The sequence below is a fragment of the Propithecus coquereli genome, unplaced genomic scaffold (genome assembly GCF_000956105.1).
Source record: "Propithecus coquereli isolate 6110/MARCELLA unplaced genomic scaffold, Pcoq_1.0 Scaffold27, whole genome shotgun sequence".
Taxonomy (NCBI): domain Eukaryota; kingdom Metazoa; phylum Chordata; class Mammalia; order Primates; family Indriidae; genus Propithecus; species Propithecus coquereli.
The window spans coordinates 1866785-1893699 of NW_012148285.1; the positions used below are offsets into that span (position 1 = coordinate 1866785).

Genomic DNA, 26915 nt, shown 5'->3' on the forward strand with positions numbered 1-26915 from the left:
CTAATGACTTCTTTTGTGTCTTCACAATACATAATGAGCATCTTGCCATACCACTCAATAAACTAGAACATCAATTTTTCGTTATTGAGATAAAAGTGACATACAATAAACTGCACAGACTTAAAGTATGTGATTTGGCATGTTTTGACATACGTGTACACCCGTGAGTCATCACCACAGGCAAGATAGTGAACATCTGTCATCCTCACAAGCTTCCTGGGTCCCTTGGTAATCCCCCTCCCCAGGCAACCACTCATCTACTTTCTGTCACTGTATTGCTTTGCATTTTTTAGAGTTTTATATAAATGGGATCCTGCTTTATACAGCATCAATTTTTATGACCATATACTCTTCCATCTTTTGGATATATGATAATTTCATTCAATTGATCCCCTAATTTGGGGCAAGCAGATTGTTTCCAGGTTTTCATAAATATAATCCCAGAATAAAGATGTTCGTTGCTAACTATCTGCACAAATCCCTTACTGTTTTTCCAGGACAAAAACTCCAGGTCAGGTTGGTGGGAATGTAAAGTGGTGCAGCCACTGTGCAAAACAGTCTGGCAGTTCCTCAAAATACCAGACACAGAGTTGCCAAACGACCCAGAAACTCCAGTCCTAAGTGGAATTCCACTCCTATACCCAAGCAAATTGAAAGCATATGTTCATACAAAACCATGTACAGTGATCGTTTTAATGGCTATATGTGAGATGGTATAGGGACAGGACTTGGGCCTCACTTCTGACCAAGGGAGACAACACAGGGCTGCGTGACCCAGACGGCATAACTATAGAAGGACAAAAAACCAAATGACCTCCCAGCCACTGGAATTCAGCCCACAACCATATAAGGAGGGGGCCAATCAGTCTGTCTCCTGAGTAATATTTTTCCAAGACCACCGAAGCACGGTGCTGACACTGGCTGATAATGAACCTGGCTGCGAAGAAACCGGACCTATCCGAATCTAACCACTTCAAACCAAAAAAGACCCGACACTGATCTTAACCTGACTTTTTCCTCATTATAATCTCATTTTAATCCTAAAAGTCACCAGCAGGGGTGGAAGTTTAACATGCTCATAAGACAACTCGCGAAGCGGCAAGTAATGGAACTGCGCAGGCGCAAGAAAAGCTCCACCCCCGCGCGCCTAAGCCGCTGCAACTCGGCCCGAGCCGCCCTCAGGGGGCAGCCTGGGGACCGTCGAGTTCGTGCTGCTTCCCTTGTGTTCCAGCGCAAGCCCCAGCAAAGCCTGGCCTGTGACACTGGCGTGGCCTATGCTAATTTCTATGGCACAGGGAGCCCCAGAGCCTGCACCCCAGCGAGTGGGCTGGGTCGTATTCCTTCCGGTTCACAGGCAGAAACGCGGACCCGAGTGCCTGAGAACGCGACTGTATTTGGAGACAGGGTCTCCAAAGAGGCGGTTAAGACAAAACGAGGTGATTCGGGTGGGCCCTCATCCAATTCGACCGGCGTCCTGACAAGAAGAGGAAGCTCGGATTGGGACACGCGCTGAGGGAAGCCCGCGTGGAGGAAGACGCGGGAAGAAGACGGCCGTCTGTGAGCCGAGCAGGGAGGCCTCAACCCACCCACCCTGCCACCCCCGTCTCAGACTCCCAGCCTCCAGAACAGTGAGTAAACCGATTTCTGTTGTTTCGCCCTCGGAATCTGTGGAACTCTGTTACGTAAGCCCTAGCACGCTAACGCGGTGGCTACGCCGTGCTCGGCCAGAAATCGGAACGAAGCACCCGATTGCTTTCTGGGATGATGGAAACATCCTGGAATTGGATAGTGGTGATAGTTGCATAGCCTTGTGAATATATAAAAACCACCGAATCACACGCTTTGAAAGTGGGGAATGTTTTGAGTGTTATATCTCAGTTATAAATATGCTGGGGAAAAGCATGTGCCAATATTGAGAATTCAGGCATGTAGCTATGCCCCAACTGGCTTCTGTGGAGGGTGGCACAGCAAACGGGGAGAGAACGTTTACTAGTGACGTGAGCGGTTTTCGTGTTTCTTGGCCATTCGTGGGTTTTAAATTTCCTTTTTCTGTGAATTAGCTGTTGGTGTGTATGTGGAGGCTCCAGCCAGACTCTCCTGCAGCCCCTACCCCGGGGCTGAGGCCGGGAACTGGTCAGTGGCCTCTCAGGAACTGGGCCGAGAGAGTTATTATAGTGGGAAAGGCAAAAAAAAAAAAAAAAAAAGGAACCGGGCTGAGCAACACCACCTGAGCGCCGACCCCCCCAGTCTGTGGAAAAATTGTCTTCCGTGAAACTTAGGAGCGTGGCGGCACAGCAGGAGGCGGGCTGCGGGGCGGTGAGCGAAGCTGCATCCGATCCACAGCCGCTCCCCATCGCCCGCAGCCCCGCCTGAGCCTCCCGCACCCCGCCCCGTCTGTGGAAAATTATCTTCCATGAAGCTGGTCCCTGGTGCCAAAAGGGTGGGGGACCGCTGTTGCAGGGCACTTCCTGGCTGTGCGAATTTGGGCCAGTTACCTAGCATCTCTGTGCCTCAGTTGTGTCGGCCGTAGACACGAAGGTGATAGTTTGCAGCTCAGGCGCCTGTGGAACACAGCGTGAGTTAGTTCGGGTAAGCCAGCAGAGTTCGGTCCATACCCGGTAAGGGCGGCGAGGGTGCCGAGTTGGAGTCTGTTCTCGGTTTCCTTCGCTTTTATTTCACTCCCAGAGCAGCTGCTAGGTGGAAAGGAGCATCCATGGGAGACAGGGCGCTGCTGAGTAGAGAGTTCTCCTTTGCTTCCGTCGTTTCTCGGGGAAGTCGTTGAAGCCGCCAGGCCGGCTTCCAGACACATCCATTTTACCGTGTACTGCTGCTTGGCAAACCTCGTCTCCAAACTCTTCCCACGCAAGCTCCAGCGCAATCTGCTCCTCCCCGGCCTCCGCTTGTTCCCCACCTGCGTCTGCTCAGGAGCAGGCCAGGGCTGCACCTGCGCGCAGGTGAGGCTGGGAGCAGCGCGCTAATTCAGCCACGTGCCCAGGTAAGAAAGACGAAGAAAACAGACACCGTGATGGATAATTAGCAGTTTCTGTCGTAGGTCTTCATTTCTTTTCTTTTCTTAAATGTCTTCAAAGCTATGTAGTTTTAAAGGACTTTAAATCTATGGAGCCAAGTTATAAGCCCTTGGTTTGTCTTTTATGCTGGATTTTGTTTGGATTATCATTTGCCATTTAAAAAAACTGGGTAAAATCTGTACATCTCCTTTGTGATTTCTAACATCATTATCATGCCTGGAAAACCTTCCAGTTTAACAATTCTTAAATCCGTCTATATTGTATACTAGTAAGACTTTTGGAAAGTGGAAAAGCTACCAGCTCATAACCTCAGCAGATAACCTTGTTGGTTTGTCTCGCAAAACTAACATGGGCCTTGGAAATCTGAGCGTTAGCTGCGGAAGGGTGTGCCCTTAAAAAAAAAAAAAAAAAAAAAAAAAAAGGAGCTTAGCGGCACAGTGGCTCGTTGGTCTAGGGGTATGATTCTCGCTTTGGGTGCGAGAGGTCCCGGGTTCAAATCCCGGACGAGCCCTCACTTTCCTTTTCCCTTTCCATTTCGGCATTTCGCGGCAAGGATAGAAGACTGAGGAGCCAGAGGCCCCCGAGAATGCCGCCTGGGTGGGGATCCCCCGGTTCCGAGACGCGGACAGACTGGAAGGAATCGCTCTCCCCAACAGTCAGTCCCGCCACCCTGAAATGGGGTCCAGCAGCGCCAATGGTGGCAGCTGCGGTTAAAGGAGACGACTCCGGGAAGCGGGAGGTTATTTAGAATGAGGAAAAATGCGTCAGGCTCTTGGGTTGCTCCAGGGGCATGGATTTTTCGCAGGTCTCAAGAGGATAGCGGCTCAAGTCCCGGTGAGCCCTGCGCTCACCTGCAATTGCATCCTGTCGGGGGGAGGGGCGGTGAGCGAGAGCGCAAAGCAAGAGGCGGGCCCGGCTTCCGCGGCGCTTCCGTGGGCGCCGCCTCCGCGCCCGGGCCCGGGGCCTTCCCACTGAGGAATTCGCGGCTTGGATCTGGAGGGGTGGGGGAGACCGGGTCAGCCTAGAGCTGCCGGATTCTCGCGGTCGTCAGGCATGGACACGGGGAAGGACAGAGCGACAGCAAAGGGTGCCCCGGAACCGGACCCCCGGCGCCTGGACAAGGCCTCTGCAGCCCCGAGGGCCGCGTCCTTCGTCGTCCTGACGTCCTGGGGATGGGAGGTCCCGCCAACACTCCCCAGTGAGGGGAGAACCGGGCGCACGGCTGCCCGCCCCTGGTGCGCGGCCTGTCCTCCAGGGGCCACCCTTCCGGCGGCCGGCCATCCTCGGGCACTGCGCTGTGGCTTCAGGGTGGGGCAAAGCGGCTCCCGGCGTCAGCCCCCTGGGTTTGAGGCCCCACGTCGGAAGCTCGTTTTCTTGGTTTTTGGCCTTGCGGGGGTGAAAGCGAGAGCAGAGCTGGGAGGAGCGTGGGGAGGGCCGAGGGAGAGGGGCGGCGGCTGATTTCTCCTCGCACCCATTGGTGCCGCCTGCGGGGCTGCAGCCTTTCTAAGGCGGCCGCCTCAGTGCTCGCGGCTCGAGGACCCTGGACACAGTCGCTGCCGGGCTCTTGGGAGGTCCGACTGTCCGGCTCCGGAGCTCCTCGCTGCCAGGAGTGACCATAAAGTGGCCGGGGCGCAGTCGCGCGGCAAGAGGACACGCGGATCGCCAGCCCAGGCCGGAGTGGCGAGGACTGAAGGGGCTACAGGATGGAGGTGGCGTAGGAGCAGTTCCCCACTTTGTGCGGCGCGGGGAGGGCCGGGAGGGCTCTGCTCCCACTCGGCCTTGGATTTACCGCGGGCGGAAGTTGCAGGCGGGTCTGCAATCCGTGTCTCCTCCCTGCTGTGCTCCGCGGGCTCCTACTGTCCTGCCCCAAAGGTGCCACCACAGTCACATAGACTGGCAGAAAGGTGTTACTTAAGTGGCTTGTTGGTCCAGGGGTATGATCCCTGCTTAGGGTGTGAAAGGTCTCAGGTTCAAGTCCTGAACGATCCCTTCTTTTTCTCCAAACAATCCTTTCAGGCCGTTTCTCCCCGAGGCGCAGTTCAGGGACCTAGGCTCAACCCTGAAACCTCACTGCTGGACATCGTAGTCTGAGTCCTTCGAAGGTGCATTTTAAAATGGTACGAAGCCACCCGCTGTCGCTTTTTAAAATTTAATTGGAGCCCTGTGCCAGTGTCTGCAGAGTAGACAGGTTGTCGGCAGACAACCTACTTTTGTCAGTATGAATTCTTTGAGGCACTGAGGAAGAGAGAAGTCCTTCCTATATGCAATAAGAGCTGAGTCTTCTTCGCAGACGCCTTTAAAACGTCAAGTCTGAGACTGGGCGTGGTGGCTCACGCCTGTAATCCTAGCACTCTGGGAGGCCGAGGCGGGAGGATTGCTTGAGCTCAGGAGTTTGAGATCAGCCTGAGCAAGAGCGAGACCCCGTCTCTACTAAAAATAGAGAGAATTTAGCTGGACAACTAAAAATATATAGAGAAAAAATTAGCCGGGCATGGTGGTGCATGCCTGTAGTCCCAGCTACTCGAGAGGCTAAGGCAGGAGGATGGCTTGAGCGAGCCCAGGAGTTTGAGGTTGCTGTGAGCTAGGCTGACACCATGCACTCTACCCCGGACAACACAGTGAGACTCTGTCTCAAAAAAACAAAAACAAAAACAAAACGTCAAGTCTGGGACTGGCTCAGGATGCCAGAGCCTTATGCAGAGGGGCTGAGACCTTGACCAGAGGCGTTTGTACCTGGTGTCCAGAGGCACTGATTCCCTTCCCAACATCTCTGTCACTCCTCACCTGGGCCCAGCCTCCTGGGGCTCCTCTTCTCCCCCTGTCCCAGTGTGGGAAGGAGTGCAGACCGAACTGGGCACCTGGGTACCTGGGTCCTGAATCCCAGTGTCTCCCAGGATTGGGGACTCCTTCACTCTGTTCTGAGGACATCTGAACATAGCCAAAGCAGTAGTGGGAAATATATAGCTTTAGATATATACAGTAGAAAAGTAGGGTTGAAAATTAATTGAAAGAAGTTAGAAAAAGAACGGCGTAATATAAACTCAAAGGCATTAGAACAATGGGAAAAATAATGTTAAATTAATGAAGTAGAAAACAAGCTTACACTAGAGATTAACCACAAATGTTCTCTTTCTTGTCTGTATCAATGTCTATATCTTGGTTGTGATATTGCACAATAGTTTTTCAGGAAGTTACCTTTGTGGGAACCCGGTTAAGGGTACACAGAATATCTGTGTATAATTTCCTACAACTTCATGTGAATCTACAATTATCTCAAAATAAAAAGTTAAGTAAAATTAATTTAATTTTGGTATATCTGCAATAAATATTTAGAAAATAAAGGTATTCCATTGACTTGGTTGCACTAAATGAAATTACCAATATTCAATATTCTTATTGATAAATGTGCAATTTTATATGGTTCATCCTAACATTAAAAAATATAAAATATTTGGGTGTAAATCTAAATCCTTGGGGAAAATTTTTTTGGAACTTTATGAGCAACCTTAGGGTAATCCTGAATAAATGGAGAGACATACCATGTTCATGGATTGGAAGAATTAAAATAATCAAATATCAGTTCCTTCCCAAATTGATTCATATTTTTAAGATAATTCCAATAAAACCCCCAAATCGGTATGGAAGTTCCAATAATGGCTAAAATGCTTTTGATTAAGAACACAGTGATGCTTACAAGTAGGGTAAAAAAAATTTAAAAGAACAAGGTGAGTTGCTCTAGAGATATAAGTAATTAAGACAGTGTCATATGTCAATTAAGACAGTGTGATATGCCAATTGGCACAAAAATTGACATATAGACCAATGAGATAACATTAGGGAGTCCAGAAATGGACAAATACATAAATAGATACTCAATATTGACAGAGCAAGGCATTGCTGAACTGTGGTAAAAGAACAGTCTTTTCTGAAAATGGTCCTGAGTCAACTGGGAATCCATATTGCAAAACATGAAGATTGAGTCTACTTTATGCCATAAATAAAAAACAATTTCTGATATGAACATTTTCAGTGTATTGCTAAGCTGCTTCCCAGAAATGTGGAAGTAATTTCACTTCAGTGCTTGAGAATTACCCAAGTAAATACTGGATATTGTCAATTCAGAGAGAAATCATCAATTTATAATTTAAATATAAAAGTATTTAAAAAATTTAAAATTAGAGCTCAATTGCTTTTCAAATTGGCCACTTGTAGTTCCTGTTTTGTGAATCTTGCAGTGCACTATCTTTGATCTCAGTGGAGATGGGAAGAGAATCTGAGCTGCAGCCCTTCTTTAGCTGCTCCTAACTCTGAGACCAAGGCTTATCATTTTTGAAGTGGGCACAGGGGCAGCAAAGCAGGAACTTTAGTTTGTCCATCATTTGAACTTGGGACCACCAATCTCCAAATCAGGAAATATCACAAGACCAAGGAGCCTTCACCCAGAATAACATTATTGCTTGTTGAAGCTTGGACCATGGGACACTGGCTCTAAATCTCTTGGCCATGGGCTGCCCTGGTGGGCAGTTCAAAAAGGGAGGTATTTGGCATCTCTGAGTTGGGGCAGTTCTGGGTGGCTGGTGATGTTATCTGGGCCCAGGAGGAGGGGATGGGAGAGGAAATGTTCCTGTTCTCAGTCTCCATTGTTTTCTAAGAGACTTTGCAAACAATGTGTGCTTGAAGTGTTCACAAGTGGTCTTGATCTTCCCCCCAAGATGCCCCCCGCAAAATGAAAACCCCATTCTTCCAGTTACTCAGGTCAAGAACCATGGAGTCACCCTTGACTTCTATCTTTTGCCAATGTCCTACATCCAATCCATCAACAAATCTTCCATGTTTATTCAGAATCCAGTTATTTCTTATCACCTGGATTTCTGTCTCCTAGGTTCTATTTTCCATACAACAGCTACATAGATTTTTTTCTTTTCTTTTTTTTGTTTCACAAAACTTATTTGCTTTTGAATGGGATAGAGAGATGTTTTTGGTCAACATAAGTCAGATCATGTTTTTCTTCTATTTGAACCGTACAATGACTTCCTGTCCCTCCTAAGGATTAAAAAATCCAATCCAGATTCTTTATGTTGTTTTATGAGGCCCCACCACCATCTCAAACATTGTTCTCCTGCATTCAGTTGCAGCCATAGAGGAAGGATCTCACCCCAGGCTCTTTGCACTTGGTATTCCATGTGTCCATATACACAATCCTGGCACCTCAGCAGCTTCTGACCATTGTGTAAAAAACAGCACTCCTTCCAGCAAGACAGCCAGTTCTCAGATTTCTCTCCTAAGACCTTGAAGTTTCAAGAATCTAGATCTTCCCAAGGGGTGAAAGTTTGAGACACAGAGTTGGCCCGGGGGATTAAATTCCCTGGCAACTCTTTGCTGGGTCCCAAATAACTTCTAATAGAGGGAAGGAGCACAACTGCCATTCCAGCCTTGGTGGACCAGGCTCCTGGGCAGGGTGGTTGCAATGTTTCCTTTCCTGTTTGGGCTGGGAGGGCACTGAGCCCAACCTGGGAAGGAGACTGTATTAATTTTCTGTTGTTGCTGTAACAAATTACCACAAATTTAGTGGCTTAAACTAACACAGAATGATCACTTACAGAAGTCTGAAATGGGTCTCACTGGGCTAAATCAAAGTGTTGGCAGGACTGCATTTCTTCCCGAGACCCTAGGGGAGAAGACTCTTTCTTTTCCAGCTTCTAGAGCCCACCCACATTCCTGGGCTCAGGGTCCCTTCCTCCATCTTCAAAGTCAGCAAAGTTGACCAAATTTTTCTCATGCTGCCACTGCTCTGGTTTCCTTCTGTCTCCCTCCTCCACATTTAAGGACCCTTGTGACTATGTTGGTCCCACTCAGATGATTCAGGATGATCTCCATATCTCCAGGGTATTTTATCAGCAACCTTAATTCCATCTGCAGCCTAATTCCTGTTTGCCAAGTCGCCTAACACATTCACAGGCTCTGGGGATTAGAACGAGGACGTCTTTGGGAGGCCACTGTTCTGTCCACCGCTGAGACTAGCCCCTTTCCACCTCAAATTCCCAGCTGCATTTTTGCTGTTCAAAGTTGGGGGCCTCAGAGCCATGGTAGCTGTGAGAGCTTTTGTGAACTCCCAGTAAGCTTCGGGCATTCTGTCTGCAGCTCCTAGGATGGGTTGATTTTGCCAATATGCGGCCAAACTCTCCTGTAACTCTGGTGGCTTCAAAAAAGAGGTTATGATTCTCTCTTAGGGTGCTCGAAGTCTGGGTACCTTTCCCTCTTTCTGAAATGTGAGCATGTCTGCGGAAGGCGGAGAACACAGATTTATGCTGGCGCAGTCCGGACCGAGGCCCTGGTGGGTCACCCGGCGCACTCTCCCGCCTTCCGGGTCCCGACGTCTTGACGGGTAGGAGAGGGAGGACACGCTGGCAAGCTCCTTGCACGCGGGAGGATCATCGAAGGGCGCAGAACCAAGTCAGCCCAGCTCTCGGGGAGAGGTGGACAGACAGACCGACAACGGTGCTGCGCCTCCAGGAAGCTGTACCCTCCGCCTCTCGGATCCTCCTCCCCCTCCTGGTGCGGAGCAGCTGCCGAGTGCGTCTCTTTCCTGTGGCGGTTCCTGGGGACCGACTCAGGGTTTGGATAGGAACAGGCCTCCTGGGCATCTGTCCGGAGGAAAAGGACTGCGGGATAGAGCCTCGGAGCATGGGTGTGGGTTGGAGACCGGAGCGGTGCAGTCCAGGCACTGGGGACAACGGGAGTCCCGGGCCTGGGATAGCTCGGATCAGTGCACGGGCTATGTTGGAGCCTCGATCTCAGACACCAGGGTGGGGGTAAGAGCCCTGCTGCCCCATACCGGGTTCAGTTCACTGACCTGCGTCAGCCTAGGGTCGCCCTGTATCGGCTGATTTCTGGACTCCGTAGCACCCGGGCTGGCACAGCTAGGGGAGCACAGACTCAGTATCAGGGTCAAGGTATCCAGCTCCGCACGAAGCACCACTTTTTCAGGTTTGGTTTTGGAAAAACTGGGCTGGGGAACACGGAGAAGCTGCGGCTCTGCAGACGTTTAATAAACCCTGCTGAGTGCCTGTCCCCTGGCGGGCACAGCGGTGACCGAGATGGGAGATCCAAGCGGTCCTGGGTTCGAATGCCTTTTCCTCCAGCGCCGGAGCAGGGTGGGGTTTTGTCCCAGGCATCAGGCTCCGTAGATGCTTGCGGAGCTGGATTCGGTGCCTGGCTCTGGCGCTAATTTTGCGCGGTTAGAAGGTGGGGAGTCGAGGGAGGGCTGCCCAGCGCGGCCGAGCAGGTGGGCATTCGGGCCGGGGATGGAGGGAAGGAGAGTTGAGGGGGCCGTCGGGCCGCGTCCCTCTAACGTGCCCTTAGTGACTTCGTCCCCAGGGAGGGCCCTGCCTGGGTCTGAAGGGACAGGCGCTGCGTCTCCCTGACCGTCGGTTTCCCCCTGCGCCGCTCCCCGCCGTGCCCCTTCTCCTCGCTGCCCTGCCTGCTCCTCCCTGCGCCGGACCCAGGCCTGCTGCAGCGGGCGCAGGGGCCGGGGCGGGGAAGCTCTTCCGGTTCATGGGAGACTCAGGGCTCTGGCTCCGCGTCGGGGCTAGAGGCCGGGCTGGTGTTCCTGCACCCGGAGCACCCTAAGTGCAGCCGGGGCGTTGATGGGGAGCGGAGCCTATGGTGAGGAGATAGGGGGGCGCCCTCGTGGGCTCAGGGAACTTGGCCGCTAACCCAGCCCTGGTCTCCAGACGGATTACATCACCTAATTTCCATCACGCTCAGGTCACCACATCAAATTCTAGACACAGAACATATAACATCAGGGGCCCGGCTAGCTCAGTCGGTAGAGCATGAGACTCTTAATCTCAGGGTCGTGGGTTCGAGCCCCACGTTGGGCGACTTGTTTTCTTGCGGTTGGACCTAGGAGCCCTGGGAAACTCAGCTGGCTCTTAGCGTCTGCTGGGTGCCACATCTGGGAGTGCAGCTTGCAGCCTTCCCAAGCAGGGACTTCAGATCAAAAGTCCCCAAGGGTAAAGGTCCGCTGTCCCTCAGGACAAGAATCGCTTATCTGGACTTTTTCCAGCAGGGAGGAGTGTCTGCAAAGTGACCAAAGGGCTTCGCTGGGACGTGCGGATCTCCAGCTGAGGATGGGGTGGCAGCGGTGGGCGAGGACCGAGGGGGACCATGAGATGAGAGGGCACAGGGGTTGCTCCCCATTTTGTTTGGTGCGGGCAGGGACCGGGGCGTTGGATTCCCTCCACGGTCGTCCACCCTCGAATTTGCCACTGACGGGCGGGGTTGACAGCCACCACTCCCTTTGTCCCCTGCTCAGCAACCCTGGTTCCACCCATCCCACCCGGAGGACGTTAGGTCGGCCATAGAGGCAAACCAGAGAAGTTGGCATCTGTGGCTCGTTGGTCTAGGGGTATGATTCTCGCTTAGGGTGCGAGAGGTCCCGGGTTCAAATCCCGGACGAGCCCTCCCTTTTTTCACGAAACTATGGTGATTTTTTGTACAGAGCGAGGAACAGCTGAGTGACCTGATTCCTGGACATCTAATCTCAACACTGCAGGAGGGAATAAAGGAGAATCTTTAAAAGGCTCTAGCTGGTTCCTGAGATCTTGAAACCTTTTCTTTTTCTTTTTTTTTGAAATGGGGTCTCGCTATATTGCCCAGGCTGGACTGCTAGGCTCAAGTGATCCTCCCGCCTCAGCCTCCCGAGTAGCTGGGACTACAGGCGCGCGCCACCGCACCGGCTTCTTTAAAGTTTTGGTTGGAGTCCTGGGGTCCCGGAGCCGTGCAGACACCCCCAGACAGGGCTCTCTGGCTGGGTCTTAGCTCGGGTCGGGTTCAAGCCCGAAGGGGAGGGGAGTCCGTAAGAGGCAACGCTTTCTCACAGCCACACACTTTTAAGGGTCCAAGGATTACTCCAGTGAGACTCAACCCCTGGTAAGCGCCCTAACTGCTGACCGGGGAGGTCGGGGTGAAGGCGCTTAAGGCGGGCGCCCAAGGCCCTCCTCTCTTATTTCTTCCCTTTCCTTCCTCCTCCTCCCATCATTTCCATGTCACCGCCCACCTGGGCGCCGCTGGGTCTGCTCTGGGTCCACTGCCCTGGATTGGGAAAGGATCCCTGGAGCCCAATCTGGGTATCAAGTCCTGGGGTCCCAGTCGTCAGTACGTCTGCGGAGGCCCCTTTCTCGGTGGTCGGGAGTCCAGGTGGGGTTTGACTTTGGCCCTTAAGGAAGGCTCTGAGTTCCAACTTCGAGAGCGCATTTCCGTAAGGGGCGAAGGCTCCCCGCTTCCGCGCAACAGTGGGCGGAGGTCGTAGCTCAGGCCAAATCTCCTCTTTCTTCCAGAGCCCACTGCAGGCCTCTGGCGCTGACTGTCAAGCTTGGTTTCCTGCAGGCAATCACTTCCGTCTTAAAGTTAGTTAAAAAACAAAACAAAACAAAAACAAACAAAAAACCCTCTTATTTATTGGTTTAAAAATTCTGCTTTAAGGAAATTACAAAGAAAAACAATCTCAGAGAGACTCGCGTTTTCCATCCACACGAATGGGTATGGTTGTTGGGACCAACCTCAGTAAAATCAACAGAAAATGCTGAATATTAAAAAAAAAAACCCAAAAACCTTAAAAGCGGCAAAGAGCTTCCAGGAGAATAAAGAAATTCCAGGCCAAATTTAAACGGATGAGGAAACCCAGTGGGGCGCACGGAGCTCCAAAGTTGCAGGCTCAAAAGCATTTGACAAGCCCTGCAAACGTGACTGCTTTGCGCTCTGAGAAACGAAGCAGAGCCTAGGACCTGCTCCAGGGGGCCGGCATCCCCTTGAATCTGTGGAACTGAAAGATGAGTATGTGCAGAAACACACGCTCCTGCCCCAATCTGGCCGCCAGCTGCTGCAGGAAAGGGTCTCTCAGGGCGACTGTGTGTCCTCAGACGTTGGGACCTTCAGATGTCCCTCCAGGGCTTATGCAGAACAAATCACATCTCCCACGTCTACCCCCACTCCACAGTCCAAAACCCTCAAGCAGTGGGTTCAAGGAGAGAACCCTTACAGCAGCGTAGAAGATGATCAAGGTGCTACGAATAAACCTAACAAACGTTGTGCAAGATCATTACTCACGTTATCCAAAAATGTTACTAGGGTATTTGGGAGTACAGTGTACCTTAACCAAGTGATCCATCACTCATTGGGGTCGGGTTAATCCACCAACAATGGATTAACTGACATGTGTCTCCTGACGGGAGCCATGGTTGGAAAGGGGGGTACAAAACCTCACCTACATAGAATTCTTGCCAAAAGCATTTAACTTTTGAATCTAGTCATAAAAAAATTAGAAAAATCCAGACAACCCACCTGGTCTCTTTATAAATATCAATTCGTCGATAGTCTTTAAGAGCAGGTCTGGCTCCGGTTGGGGGCCTCCACCTGTCAGTCGCCTGTCCTTGTGTCCCAGCGTGACCCACAGAGCCAGTCCTGTGGCGTTTGAGGCCTGGCGCCTCCTCCAGTTCGCTTTTTGCTGGTTTCATTCTCCCGCATCTTCCAGAGCCCTGGGGCCCGAACAGTGGGAAGAGGGGCTCAACCCCGGACCAGTCGGGAGCCAGCTCTGCCCGCAGAAGCCCAGGGCTCCCCTCTCTCCCGCCTTCCACTAAAATGGAAACGATTTTAAAAGTAAGTGGAGAGCTGGTGCAGGGACCTCGCGTCCAAAGGGCAAAGCACATCCGAGAACAAGGACCTCGCTACTGCAGGGACCATCGCGGGGATGAGGACCCTCGGCCTCTGGCTCCTCCATTCCAAACCGCCAGGTCGGTTCCTCTCCAGGGACAGGGAGGGCGGTTTGAGCACCGCACTCGCGGCTTCATCTTCTGGGACTGGGGCAAGATTGCCGGGGCAGGCGTGACTGAAGGACACTGGAAGACGCGACAACTAAATGCGCAGTGTGGTCTCTCATTCAGTCCTTTTTTTTTTTTTTTTTTTAAGCCGTAAAGGACGTCATTGGAGAAAATTCGAATACGGACTGTATCTTAGATCACCTTGTTGCTAGACAGATAAATGATAACTTGGAAGGAGGGGGGAGTGTCTGAGGTCCTGGAAGCTGCCCTGGATAGATGAGTATGTCGAACAGCTCTGGGTTCTGCGGAATTTTTTTTAACCATTGGATAAATTACAAACCACAATGAATAAAGAAGAGTGGGTTGCGAGGAAAAAGCCAGGGATTGCTTCCATGATACGATGCCCGGAGCGTCGGCTTTGGGTAGCACCACGGGGGGTGGGGGGACTTTGCCTGCGCTTTGCGCCCCCTCTCGCGCCCGTGCCTGGAAACTGGAGGTCTGGGGTAGGGTCTTCCCAGTCCCCCTCGCGTCCCAGACGTTGGCCAGGCTGCGGCCTGCGGCTGAGCTTCGGAGGGTCCGGTGGTGTTGCCTCCCTATTTCAGACGGTGTCTGTCCCGCGCCATCTTCCTCCCCAGCACTGCGCCCTGCTGGGTCTTCGGCCAAGCGCCGGGCTTCGGCAGGACCCAACGTTTATCAAGCACACAGGAAGGCGGCCAAAGGGCCTTACGCTAAGGCTCGCTGATCCATGGACCATCCAGCCAGAGCCCTCCATTGCTCCCTGACTGCGCTCGTCTGCGGGAGAACCCAGTGCGTTCGGGGGCCTGGCGTCTCTCTTAGGGAGCAGACGGGTCGAGGCTGGCGTATTGTAGCAACTCAGCCAAGTCTTCTTGAGTAAATGTTCAAACCAACTCCAGAATTGCTTTCCAGCCACTGGTAATGAATTATTCCTTCTTTCTATATTTCAAGTGTAAATCGATAGGTGCCCCAGTGGCCTAATGGATAAGGCACTGGCCTCCTAAGCCAGGGATTGTGGGTTCGAGTCCCACCTGGGGTAATGTGGTTCTTGAATCTAGGTGGTGCTGTGACGTTTTTAGATTAAACCAACCAGACAGAAAATCAAAAAGCGAAAGGACTTGAATTAAAAAACTAGAGAGTAGGGATGTTTATGTAGAAAAATGGGAGGTCAGGCGCGGTGGCTCACGCCTGTAATCCTAGCACTCTGGGAGGCCGAGGCGGGCGGATTGTTTGAGCTCAGGAGTTCAAAACCAGCCTGAGCAAGAGTGAGACCCCATCCCATCTCTACTAAAAGATTAGAAAGAAATTAATCGGACAACTAAATAGAAAAAATTAGCTGGGCATGGTGGCACATGCCTGTAGTCCCAGCTACTCGGGAGGCTGAGGCAAGTAGGATCCCTCGAGCCCGGGAGTTTGAGGTTGCTGTGAGCTAGGCTGACGCCACGGCACTCACTCTAGCCAGGGCAAACAGAGTGAGATTCTGTCTCAAAAAATAAATAAATAAAATAAAATAAAAAGAAAAATGGGGATAATATATAGAAGAACAAAGGACATGAATTTGGAAGGGAAAAAAATTGACAATAAAAATTTAGAGATTTTCCACCTCTGTATGGGGGGAATTAAAGTAAGCAAGGATGAGATGCTCTCTTCTCTCCCAACGGGAGGAAGAGGCGGAGGTGGCTCATGCCTGTAATCTTAGCACTCTGGGAGGCGGAGGCGTGGAGGATCGCTTGAGTTTAGGTGTTAGGGTTAGAGACCAGCCTGAGCAAGAGCGAGACCCTGTCTCTGCTAAAAATTCGCGGTACACGCCTGTAGTCCCACCTACTGACAGGAGGATCACTTCAGCCCAGGTGTTTGAGGTTGCAGTGAGCTTATGATGATGCCACTTGCACTCTAGTCCCGGCAGCAGAGACTCCGTCTCCAAACAAAAAAAAAAATAAGGGAGAAAGAATAAACAATGTACACTCCTATCTCTCGATGGGAAAATGTGGGGGCCGTGATTTTTTTTGGAAAGCAATTCTGGTACACACATCTCTTTGATCCGCCAATTCCACTCCTGCGCCTCCATGTCACTGAAGTAAACGTGCTGATGTATGTACAAGGATGTTTTATTGCAGCAGGGTTTGGTTTAAAAGGGGAGGGGGCGGGGATGGCCTCAATAGGGGAAGAATTAAATACATTTTGCTTCGCTAATGTTGTTCAACCTAGAAAAGAACATTCAATCTCGTTTGGTTGACTTGGAATGTCCACCATGGGAGAGAAGCATGCTACAATGTTTATAAAACCAGCAGCAACTCCCAAGTCCCAGGTGTCTGCGTATGATTGGTGTGAAAGGCTCTTGACACTCTGGACAGAAGGGGGGAGGGAAGAGATTCTAGCAAAATGGAAAAATACGCACGTCAAATGGAGACAGGATATGTAGAAAACAGAGTCCTTTGATGTGCAAGTGTGTAAGAATTGAATGGACACTTGCAGAATTGGAAGTTCCCTGAGCAAATGATAACGTGGACTTCATCTGGTTTACGATTTTGAGTGATTTTCTGCTTGGAGTTCTGTTTCCGTGGAGTTAACTTCTGTGACTTTTGATAGTTCCTCCAGGGCGGGAAAGGCCTCCTGGGCGGAGATTTGGTGTCTAGCAAACGCTGTCTCGTTGGCGCGGGACTCAGCACTCTGGTGGCGGAAGGCCCAGTGTCCTTGGGAGCACGATGCCCGCCGGCCTCTGGGAAGAGGATTTGGGGGTCCAGGCGTGCGGGAGCCCCTGCGCCTCTGGTTCTTCCTCCCTACCTCCTTCCCTTTCTTCCTCTAAAGAGTGCAAGGCTGCTATCGGAACAGGACAGAGAGAATAGCCACTAAAAAGATATCGCCACTAAAGACGGCTGCCGCTGTTGGCGTGCGGGTTAAATTACCCGCTGGGTTCAACCTCGAGCGGCGGGCCGGGTGAGGAGGGGAAAGGAAATGAACTGCAGCTGCCTCTGAGCCAGAATCTACCCCCTTTCTTCTATTTTAAAAATCTCTTTTGTTAACGGCCGTATCCCCAGTGCCTGGCATACAGTAGGAGCTCAATAAATATTTGAGCGAATTAATGACTTTATTAGGCCATAGGTCCTGGGTACGTCTTGGGGCCGCTTGGGATCCAGGGCTTAGCGTGGGACGCAGCAGGTGGGCTTCCTCGCTGAGCCCCTGCCGGGGGCTTCCAGGCCTGCGGAGTCCTTGTACCGCCCCCTGACCAGGACACTTAGGTCAAGTCCTGCCCTGCTAGCCTTCACTTTTCCTGGAGGCATGGGGTCCGGCCATCAATTGGTGGCAGTCTCTTCGTCCTCACATTCATGTTGAGTGATGAGGACACATTTCATCCTGATCAGAAAAATGCTTGCCACCTGCCCGGCTAGCTCAGTCGGTAGAGCATGAGACTCTTAATCTCAGGGTCGTGGGTTCGAGCCCCACGTTGGGCGGTTGCTCTTTTTTCTCCGAGGCCACAGAGGTGCCAAGTGAAAATCTTCAAATCAAAGTTTATAAATTTAGTGAGACAAAGAGAAGATCCATACAACCAGAGCAAACGGAAGGAGAGAAAAAAACAGATATAACGTGGCCGGTGAAGGGGATGCTAGAGGTAGTATGACAATATGTAGTTACAATTTTTCTGGTAGCTACATTAACGTTTTTAAAAGTGAAATTAATGTTAACAATACATTTTATTTGCGCTGATATATTATTTCCCATGTAATCGATATCTACAGTACGAACGAGATGTATTACATTCTTTTTTTTTTTTATTCCAAGACTTCGAAATCTAGTGTGCTTAGGCACATCCCAATTCCAACTGACCGTATGTCAAGTGCTCCAGAGCCACCTGTGCTGGCGGCCACCACTTTGGACAGCACAGGCCTAGAGCTGACTTTACAGGCGATTCGAGAAATAGACGAAAAATGGTAAACCACAGCACGGAGACACGATAAACAAAATCCAGGATGTGGGAAACCTTTCAGGACAAATCTAGTTTTGTATTTGTTTGAAATTTTCTGTAACATAAAAGAGAAGGGAAAAAACAGAGAGCCTTTTAAATGAAACATGGCATTTTGCGACAGCATCTTCTACTGATGGGCTTATAGGGGCACGAGTACAGGCGTGTGGAGTCAGCCTGCAGGTCCTTCCGTTTCTCCACCTGTAAAATGTAGATCATAATAGATCTACATATAATACGATGTATATACACACAGATATATATATATTATTACATATAAAATGATATACTATATCTGATATATAGATACAGAACAATGGGGGAGAAAGGGGGAGAGAGAGAGAGGAGAGGAGAGAGAGACTTGCTGGATTTATTATAGGGAATTGGCTCACGCGATTACGGAGGCTGGCGGGTCTCACAAGCTGCAGGGCGAGTTGGCAAACCGGGGGCCCAGGGGAGCTGACGTAGTTCCACTCCGGAGGCTGGCAGGCTTGGGACCCAGGAAGAGCTGATGTTTCAGCTGGATTCTGACGTCAGGGAAAAGCGGCTGTCCCGGCTGGCTGAGGCAAACAGGCGGACGCGCGCCCCCTGTCGGTGGCGGGGCTCACGCATTCGGGGGAAGACAGACTAACGCAGGAAGGTGGGGAGTCGCACGACGAACGTGGGCGTCTTGGGGGAATCAACGCAGCTGCGCACAGACAAGCAGCGGGGAGCAGGGAAGAGAGGCCGGCGCTCCCCGGGCGCTGGTCTACGTTGGCCTATGGTGGTGGCAGTTGGTAGGAGATGAAACGAGACAAAAGTGCAACTTCGTACTGCAAAGCTAAAGGGAAGCTGTAAGGCGCTGCCTATTAGAAACCATAAGCTCCTCTGGTGCTTCGAATTTATGCTTAAAAAGCCACTAGCAGGCTGGGCATGGTGACTCACCAGCACTTTGGGAGGCCAAGGCGGGAAGATCGCTTGAAGATGTGAGTTCAAGACCAGCCTGGGCAACATAGGGAGACCCCACCCCCACCCTCCATCTCTACAAATAATAAAAAACCCAAGTGTGATGGCACTTACCTGCAGTCCCAGCTACCTGGCAGGCTGAAGCAGGAGGATCACTTGAGCCCAGGGGTTCGAGGCGGCAGTGAGCTGTGATTGAGCACTCCAGCCTGGGCAACAAAATGAGATCTTGTCTCAAAAAATGAAAAAAACCCACCGGCGGTAGGCCCCGTCGCCTAATAAAGTTGGCCTAATAAAATTAGCAATTTTATTTGCTTTTTGTGTAATTTTCTCATTTTCCAACAATGAACATGAATGATTCTGTTGTAATAAAAATAAAGAGTTCTTTTTTATTGAAAAAGAGTCAAGATGGATTTGGGAGCGGCACAGAGCAGGTGGGCTGGGGGAATACACAGTCGGACTCTCACGACTGAGCGTGAGAAGAGCATCGGGGCCAGGACCCCACCATGTGAATTTGCTCCTGCTCACCCTGGGCCCTGTTTTGATCAAATGGACGTTTGCTTCGCCTGGTAGACTTGGCGGTTGAGAGACTCAACTCTGAGCCCAAGAGAGCACGACTGGAATTCTGTCTCTGCCTCTTACTGGTGTGTGACTGTGGCCACTTTCCTCATCCTAAAGTGGGGATAATCATAGCAGCTGTCCCAAAGGTGGTTATCAGGAGCAAACTCATAAGCCTGGTATGAATAATGGATTGTATGGTGGCCTCCCCCCGACCCCAAATATGTCCACCTGGAACCTGTGAATGGGACCTATTTAAAGAAAGGTTCTTTGCAGATGTAAATAAGTTAAGGATTTTGAGACGAGATCATCCTGGATTAACGTTTACTGTGCATAAGTATCAGGCACTCATTTAAGAATGAAAATTCTGAGCTGTGCTCCAAACATTCTGATTCTGTGGTTCTGGGGTGAGGCCCAAGGGTTTGCATTTTAACAAGCAATCTGCTCATTCTGACCCATGTGGTTCACAGGTCACATTTTATGAGATACTGCTGTAGAGGAAAGTGGATAAGCATCCAGGATCTGAAACCAGAAAACCTGGGTTAAAGTCATGACTCTACCACTTGCAAGCTGGGTATCCTTGAGAAAATGAACTAACCTTTCTGAATCTTGGTTTCCTTGTCTGTAAAACAAGTACAATAATGGTGCCTACCACAGTGGATTATTTTTGTTAGAACTATAATAAGTGGAGGAATGTGTGCCAAACACCTGAAATATCACAAATGTGAGCTCTTCAGCCTGCCATCTTTTAAGTTTCTGGGTCAAAGGGTGGGCAACTTGTATTTGCACCATGCTCTCTCACACTTTTAGTGATGCAACTGTCCACCATACCCTTCTCTCCCGATATACTCCAGTAGGTTGAGCTTTTTATTTCCTGTATGCTCTTGGATTTGTGGCCTGGGCCTGCTGTAATACCAAGAGATGCCACCACCACCACTCTCCTGATCTGAGCCTCCCTCATTCCTCACTTAACATATTCTTATTCACAACTTATAAGCTCAAGAACATGTACAAATCTGTTACCAGCCCCCGAGTGGAGGGTTTTCCAAGTTCTTGGTGATTGTGGGGAAAAGAATTTCAGGACGCACCACGTAAGCCAAGCAAGCAATGGCTTTTTATTGAAAGCAAAAGTACCCTCTCAAGAGAGAGAGTGGGCAAGCTTGAAAAAGAGCAGCTGCACTGGGAGGAGGTGGTTTTAGATCTTTTATAGTTTTACTAATTGAGGGGAAGAATATTCAAGACCAAGGAATTAGCTTTTACTAAGAATTTAGGCAGTAATTCTTAGAATTGAGTTCCTTCTCATTTTCATACTTTATATGGTTGTCTCAGAACTGTCATGGTGATTTCAAAGGTGGAGAAATTTTAAAACCTCAATGTAAATGATATAATTAGCCAAAGTTCATGTAAGGCGACAGAGATAGCTGACGAGCTGGTTGAAGTTGATTCTTGCCTGCAGTTACTGACCCCTCTAGTTCGCTTTATTTGGGGGTTAATACCTGCACCCAATCTGCAAGTGCCTGGATCTGGTCTCAGCCCTCTTAGTCTCCTACTCTAACAAATCCATCTCTTATTTTCTTGTTCCTCAGGTCAGTCTCTTTTAAATATTCCCAATATCTTTAATCATTGTTTAATGATCTTCTTTGGACACCCAGAAATTTTATATACCCCTCCAATTTGGGGGACTTATATCTAAATAATGGAAGGAGATCTTGGCAACTCATTTTTTCACCAAATTTTCACTTTTAAGAATTTAATGCATGCAAAAAATGTTGAAAGGCTAATCCAATGAACAACCACACATATACCACCTAGATTAAAAATTGTAATATCTTTGCCATTTTTGCTTTTATAAATTTTGCACTTGTTGAGCCATTTGAAAAGTCATAGGCTTCATGACACACCATCCCTGTATCCCTAGGGCTTCCTTGGACTAAGGACATCATCCAACATAAGCACAGTGCCCCTAACACACCTAAAAATTAATAATTCCCTAATGTCATATAATTTATGCTCCATATTAAAATTTGCCCAAATGTCTTTTTTTTTTTTTTTTGAGACAGAGTCTCACTCTACTGCCCTGAGTTGAGTGCCGTGGCGTCAGCCTAGCTCACAGCAACCTCAAACTCCTGGGCTCAAGCGATCCTCCTGTCTCAGCCTCCCGAGTAGCTGGGACTACAGGCATGCGCCACCATGCCCGACTAATTTTTTCTATATATTTTTAGTTGTCCATCTAATTTCTTTCTATTTTTAGTAGAGACGGGGTCTCATTTTGGCTCAGGCTGGTCTCGAACTCCTGACCTTGAGCGATCCACCTGCCTCGGCCTCCCAGAGCGCTAGGATTACAGGCGTGAGCCACCGTGCCCGGCCCCCAAATGTCTTTTATAGCTATTTATTTTGAACCAGAATCTAGTTAAGTTTCCAGAACTACATTTGGTCTCTTATTTATTTATTTATTTTTTTATTGTTTTTGAGAGAGGTCTCACTCAGTCACAGTTTTTCTTAAATCTAGAATAGCCACACCTCCTTTTTTTATTGTGATACTGTACATACATATATGATATAAAAAATCCACTTCAAGCTTTTTAAAGTATAAAAACTCAGTGGCATTAATTACATCCACACAGTTTGCAACCATCACCACTATCTGTTTCCAAAACATTTTCATCATCCCAAACTAACTCTGTAACCATTAAGCAGTAACTCCCTGTTTCCCCTTCCCCAACCCCTAGGAACCTCTAATCTACTTTCTATCTCTATGGATTTGCCCATTCTAGATATTTCATATAAGTGGAATAATACATTATTTGTCCTTTCATAGCTGGCTTCTTTCACTTGGCATAATGTTACAGGGCTCATCCACATTGTAGCATGCATCAGTATTTCATTCCTTTTTTCATGAATGAATAATAGTCCCTTGTAAAAATCTACCACATTTTGTTTGTCTATTCATCTGTAATGGATACTTGGGTTGTTTTCTACATTTTGGCTATTGTGAATAATGTTGTGATGAACGTTGTTCTACAAATATCTATTTGAATCTCTGTTTTCAATTTTGAGTAGAAACCTAGGAATGGAATTGCTGGGTTGTATGGTAATTCTACATTTAGCTTTTTGAGGAGCCACCAAACTGTTTTGCTGCATCATTTTACATTCCCCCTGCCAGCAACGTACAGAGTTCCAATTTCTCCACATCCTTACCAACACTTATTTTTCTGTTTTTAAATTATAGCTAAATATATGGAAGAGGAGGTGAGCCCCTCTCCTCCTCCATTTAGTCCTAGTGACAATGTCTGTACTGAATTCTTACATGGAGTGGATTCAGTTTATGGCCTGAGATGACCAGAATATCCCATTCTCCCATCTAGAATGGTTGGTTCACATTTGGACACATGACCCATGAAGGGATGATCACAGCCTTACCTGGAGATAATAAATAAACATTGGTAAAGAGAAGTTCTACATGCCCTGTGATCACTAGTCTGAGAGGATGTGAGCCTGGAGCTCCTGATGGACATCTTGTTGTCACATGAAGAGGGACAGGCTACAGAACGAAGTTGAGCAGTAAGATGGAGAAATACAGGGTCCTGATGCTATTATTTGGGTCCCTGAATTTAGCCCTGCCTGAAACACATGGACTTTGCAAGAAGACACTTTGGACTTTGCAATTATATCAACCAATAAATTCCATTTCGCCGTGGGTGGATATGAGTTGGTTTTCATTGTAAACAATGCCTTTACTAATTCAGTACCTATTCTCCCCCTCATCCCCAGATCTTTCATAATTAGCATTGTCGGTTGGTTTTTTGTTGTTGTTTGGTTCGTTGTTTTGTTTTTATTTGGCTATCTTTGGAGATAGAATGGCCAGAACTTGATGTCTAATAGCATGTGTCTGATGGAAACAAGAAGGCTCATTATAACCCTGAGGTTTTGGTCTTGAGTTACTGGGAGCCGGTGAGTGCTATTCATTAAGACACAATAGAATGAGAAGCATCGTTCATAAATAACTCAAAATGGAAGATTAGTTAGATGGACACTCTGGTTTCAAGAGGGCATTTTTTTCAGGGATTCAACTGCCACCTCTGACCCAGGGTTCATGATTTTTGCGAGTAACTCTTTAATTTTATCAACCCAGGAAAGCAAACTTTCCAATGCATGAGATCAAATGCTTTATAGGCACCTTAAAGCCAGATCTTGCCTTCAGGACAACTATCAAGGAAAATTCTTGAAGAGTGATATATATTGGACTCAGGAATTCTCTTTTTCTCACTGGAGTCCATGTTCTACCAATTTATAAATGGACTCAGTAACGGTTTCTATTATATTTCTATCTCATTCACCCCAAAGTCAAAATACGGAAGAAAAGACTTGCCATCTGGCCCCTTGGAAAAATAACTATTGACATATGAAGATAAGAATATGATACTATTTCCAAATGACATTTATCCAGAGTATAGATGATTGAGCAGAGAGTGAGGGATGTAAACATAATGTAATACCTTTAGTCTCACCTGGTGGACATGGTCCTAGCTCAGTGCATTGATGAGATTAGGAAACACGAGGTGTTTGACATAAATGACCTCATTTAATCACCAACTTGACAAAGTGAATATTATTTCTCCACTCTATAGATGATGAAATTTTGTGATTCAGCAGAGCTTGGTAGATTTCCAAGGTTATACAACTGGTAATGGTGGCTCTGGGAATTGAGACAGATCCGTGAAAACCCAAAGGTTATTATCTTAATCCCTATACAGCATCATACATGTTTCCCAACAAGGACACCATCCCAGCTTGGGTGGGTGATAAAATACAGCATTGTGAGTTTTCTCTAACAGAAGGGTTATTGCTAGTGGTTATCCCCAAGATTGTATCATTGTCAAGTACTGAAGCAGGAATTACACAACTCGGATGGCAGGTCTTTATTATCAGAGCTGGACTCAAAGAGCGCAAGGAGAAGAAGGAACAATTACTCTCTGCTTGTCTCCAGTGAGGCTCTCAGGGAATACAGCCCTAGTGGCCATGGAGGCTGCAGTATAAAGCTTGCACTGTGATTCTTCCAAGCATCCTTCCTGCACCGAGCACTGAGTCTGTGCATTCCAGCTCCTCATTCATGCAGACTTAGCCTGAAAACCCCAGTGATGAGTCCCTTTCCCTCAACCAATAACCCCTGGCCAGGTCTGAAAAAGTGAAGCAAGGTGACAGTGAGGACTGCCATTCTTTCTGGGTAAGAGTCAGATCAGTGGCACTGCATCAATAACTGCTTGTCATGTGGACACTGAGAGGGACACTCCTCCCTCTCTTTTAAGTGGAGCCATAGAAAGCGTCCTGAGATCCTCAGCGGTTCATCGCAATCGCCCAGTAATGATCAGTACCTGTCTTGTCTGTTTATGAGCTCCAGAACTATGGGGAACACAAATTGGGTGAGTTTCTGCCCACACCTCTGGGTCATTTCCACTTTAATTTTATAAACTAGACTCAGGGAGCTCAGCCAAGAAGGCTGGTTCTGACCTCTGTAAAGTGCTCTGTAAACATGAGCCCAGAAAGTAGCAGCAGCAACAATATTATCATCACCACCCGCGAGCAAAATTCACCATCATTTCCCAAGTGTTTGCATTTATCCTTCTTTGTCCACCTCTGGGCCCAGGATCTCAGGCCGATGAGAGGCACAAACCAGTCGAGTGTCTCCGAGTTCCTTCTCCTGGGACTCTCCAGGCAGCCCCAGCAGCAGCAGCTCCTCTTCCTGCTCTTCCTGAGCATGTACCTGGCCACGGTCCTGGGAAACCTGCTCCTCATCCTGGCGGTCAGCACTGACCCCCGCCTGCACACCCCCATGTACTTCTTTCTCGGCAACCTGTCCTTCGTGGACGTCTGCTTCTCCTCCACCACCACTCCCAAGATGCTGGTCAATCACGTGCTCGGGAGCCAGACCATCTCCTTCTCTGGCTGCCTCACGCAGATGTATTTTCTCTTTGTGTTTGCTGACATGGACAATTTCCTCCTGGCTGTGATGGCCTATGACCGCTTTGTCGCTGTGTGCCACTCCTTACATTATACCACAAAGATGACGCATCGGCTCTGTGCCCTGCTGGTCGCTGGGTCGTGGGGTGTGGCCAGCCTGAATGCTCTGTTGCACACCCTGCTGGTGGCTCGACTCTCATTCTGTGCAGACAACACCATCCCCCACTTCTTCTGTGATGTGACTCCTCTCCTGAAACTCTCCTGCTCGGACACGCACCTCAATGAGATGATGATTCTCACTGAGGGCGCCCTGGTCATGGTCACCCCATTTGTTTGCATCCTGGCTTCCTATATGCACATTGCCTGTGCTGTCCTGAGAGCTCCAACCACAAAGGGAAGATGGAAAGCCTTCTCCACCTGTGGCTCCCACCTGGCTGTAGTGTTCCTCTTCTATGGTACCATAATTGCTGTGTATTTCAACCCCTCATCCTCTCACTCAGCTGAGAAAGACACCGCAGCTACCGTGTTGTATACAGTGGTGACCCCCATGCTAAACCCTTTCATCTATAGCCTGAGGAACAGGGATTTGAAAAGGGCTCTGGGAAAAGTGGTTGGCAGGAAGACATGCTCTTACTGATGAAAGTGCTGTGGACCTATCCCATCATTCCCAGGCACAGAATCTTTGCCAACTCATTGACATACAGCAATCTGCTTGTTAAAGTGTCTTCGAGGAGCTTAGAATAAATATGCTTAGTAGATATTTGTCAGTGAACTGTGACTTAACAACAACCCTACTCTCTTAAGTAGGTAATGGTATTTGTTTCTAATTATTATATTTTAAATTCTTTTACATAGAAGTCAAATTTTTCCTTTCTAAGTGATCGCTTTGAAAGGCTATATGTTACAAATATTTTTGCACTCCTTTTTGTAAATGTTCTTAGAATCCACAGCAGTGGTTTTCAATCCTGGCTGCATGTTACCATAACCTGGGGCGCTTTGAAAACACATACAGCAGGTCCCCCCAACAAGGCTGTTCCATTTAACATCATTTCATTATGACTGTGATGAGAAAAAAGATCGATTCCTGCCTGTGTGTAGAGTTTACATGTTCTCCCCACGTCTGCGTGGGTTTTCTCTAGGTAGTCTGGTTTCCTCCCACATCCCAAAGACGTACATGTGAGGTGAGCTGGCGTGTCTACATTGTCCCAGTAGGAGTGCGCATGGCCTGTGACGGAAGGACGTCCTGTCTGGGGTGATTCTTGCCTTGCATCCCGGACTGCCGGCTAGGCTCTGGCCACCCATGGCCCTGAGCTGGAATAAGGGTAAATAGTTACCTTACTTGTTCTCATTTATCTTTCTGATATGTATGTATAACTCACATGTATTTCAATGTTTAATATTGGAAGTGTTCTGGTCTTTATTTAGAAGTTTGGTGGTGTTTTTTGTGATGGAAAATGTGCTGTGGAAACAAGTCTTGTCTGTATCAGCTAGCCTATGGTAAAATTGGTTCCGTCGTATGTCATTTTGCTTATGGTCACAGCTTCCAAGAACCTGTTGATTTCATCAAGTGAGGAGTTACGGTATATGGATGCTTGACCAAACTTCAACCAGTTAAATCAGAATCTCTGGGTG

The 26915-nt window shown here is 48.7% G+C and overlaps 1 protein-coding gene and 5 non-coding genes across 6 annotated transcripts; all 6 read left to right on the forward strand.

Moving 5' to 3' along the window:
- The first annotated feature begins 3468 nt into the window (after positions 1 to 3468).
- On the forward strand, positions 3469 to 3540 carry TRNAP-UGG. Its single transcript has one exon. It is a non-coding gene; the product is annotated as a tRNA-Pro (tRNA).
- A 7299-nt stretch (positions 3541 to 10839) lies between these two features.
- On the forward strand, positions 10840 to 10912 carry TRNAK-CUU. Its single transcript has one exon. It is a non-coding gene; the product is annotated as a tRNA-Lys (tRNA).
- A 510-nt stretch (positions 10913 to 11422) lies between these two features.
- Positions 11423 to 11494, forward strand: TRNAP-AGG. The gene has a single exon. It is a non-coding gene; the product is annotated as a tRNA-Pro (tRNA).
- Positions 11495 to 14830: 3336 nt separating this feature from the next.
- TRNAR-CCU lies at positions 14831 to 14903 on the forward strand. Its single transcript has one exon. It is a non-coding gene; the product is annotated as a tRNA-Arg (tRNA).
- A 2340-nt stretch (positions 14904 to 17243) lies between these two features.
- On the forward strand, positions 17244 to 17316 carry TRNAK-CUU. The gene has a single exon. It is a non-coding gene; the product is annotated as a tRNA-Lys (tRNA).
- Positions 17317 to 24965: 7649 nt separating this feature from the next.
- LOC105812959 (olfactory receptor 1F1-like) lies at positions 24966 to 25920 on the forward strand. Its single transcript, XM_012647522.1, has one exon. The coding sequence runs from the start codon at positions 24982 to 24984 to the stop codon at positions 25918 to 25920; it is 939 nt and encodes a 312-aa protein (XP_012502976.1). The 5' UTR covers positions 24966 to 24981.
- The last annotated feature ends 995 nt before the right edge of the window (positions 25921 to 26915 follow it).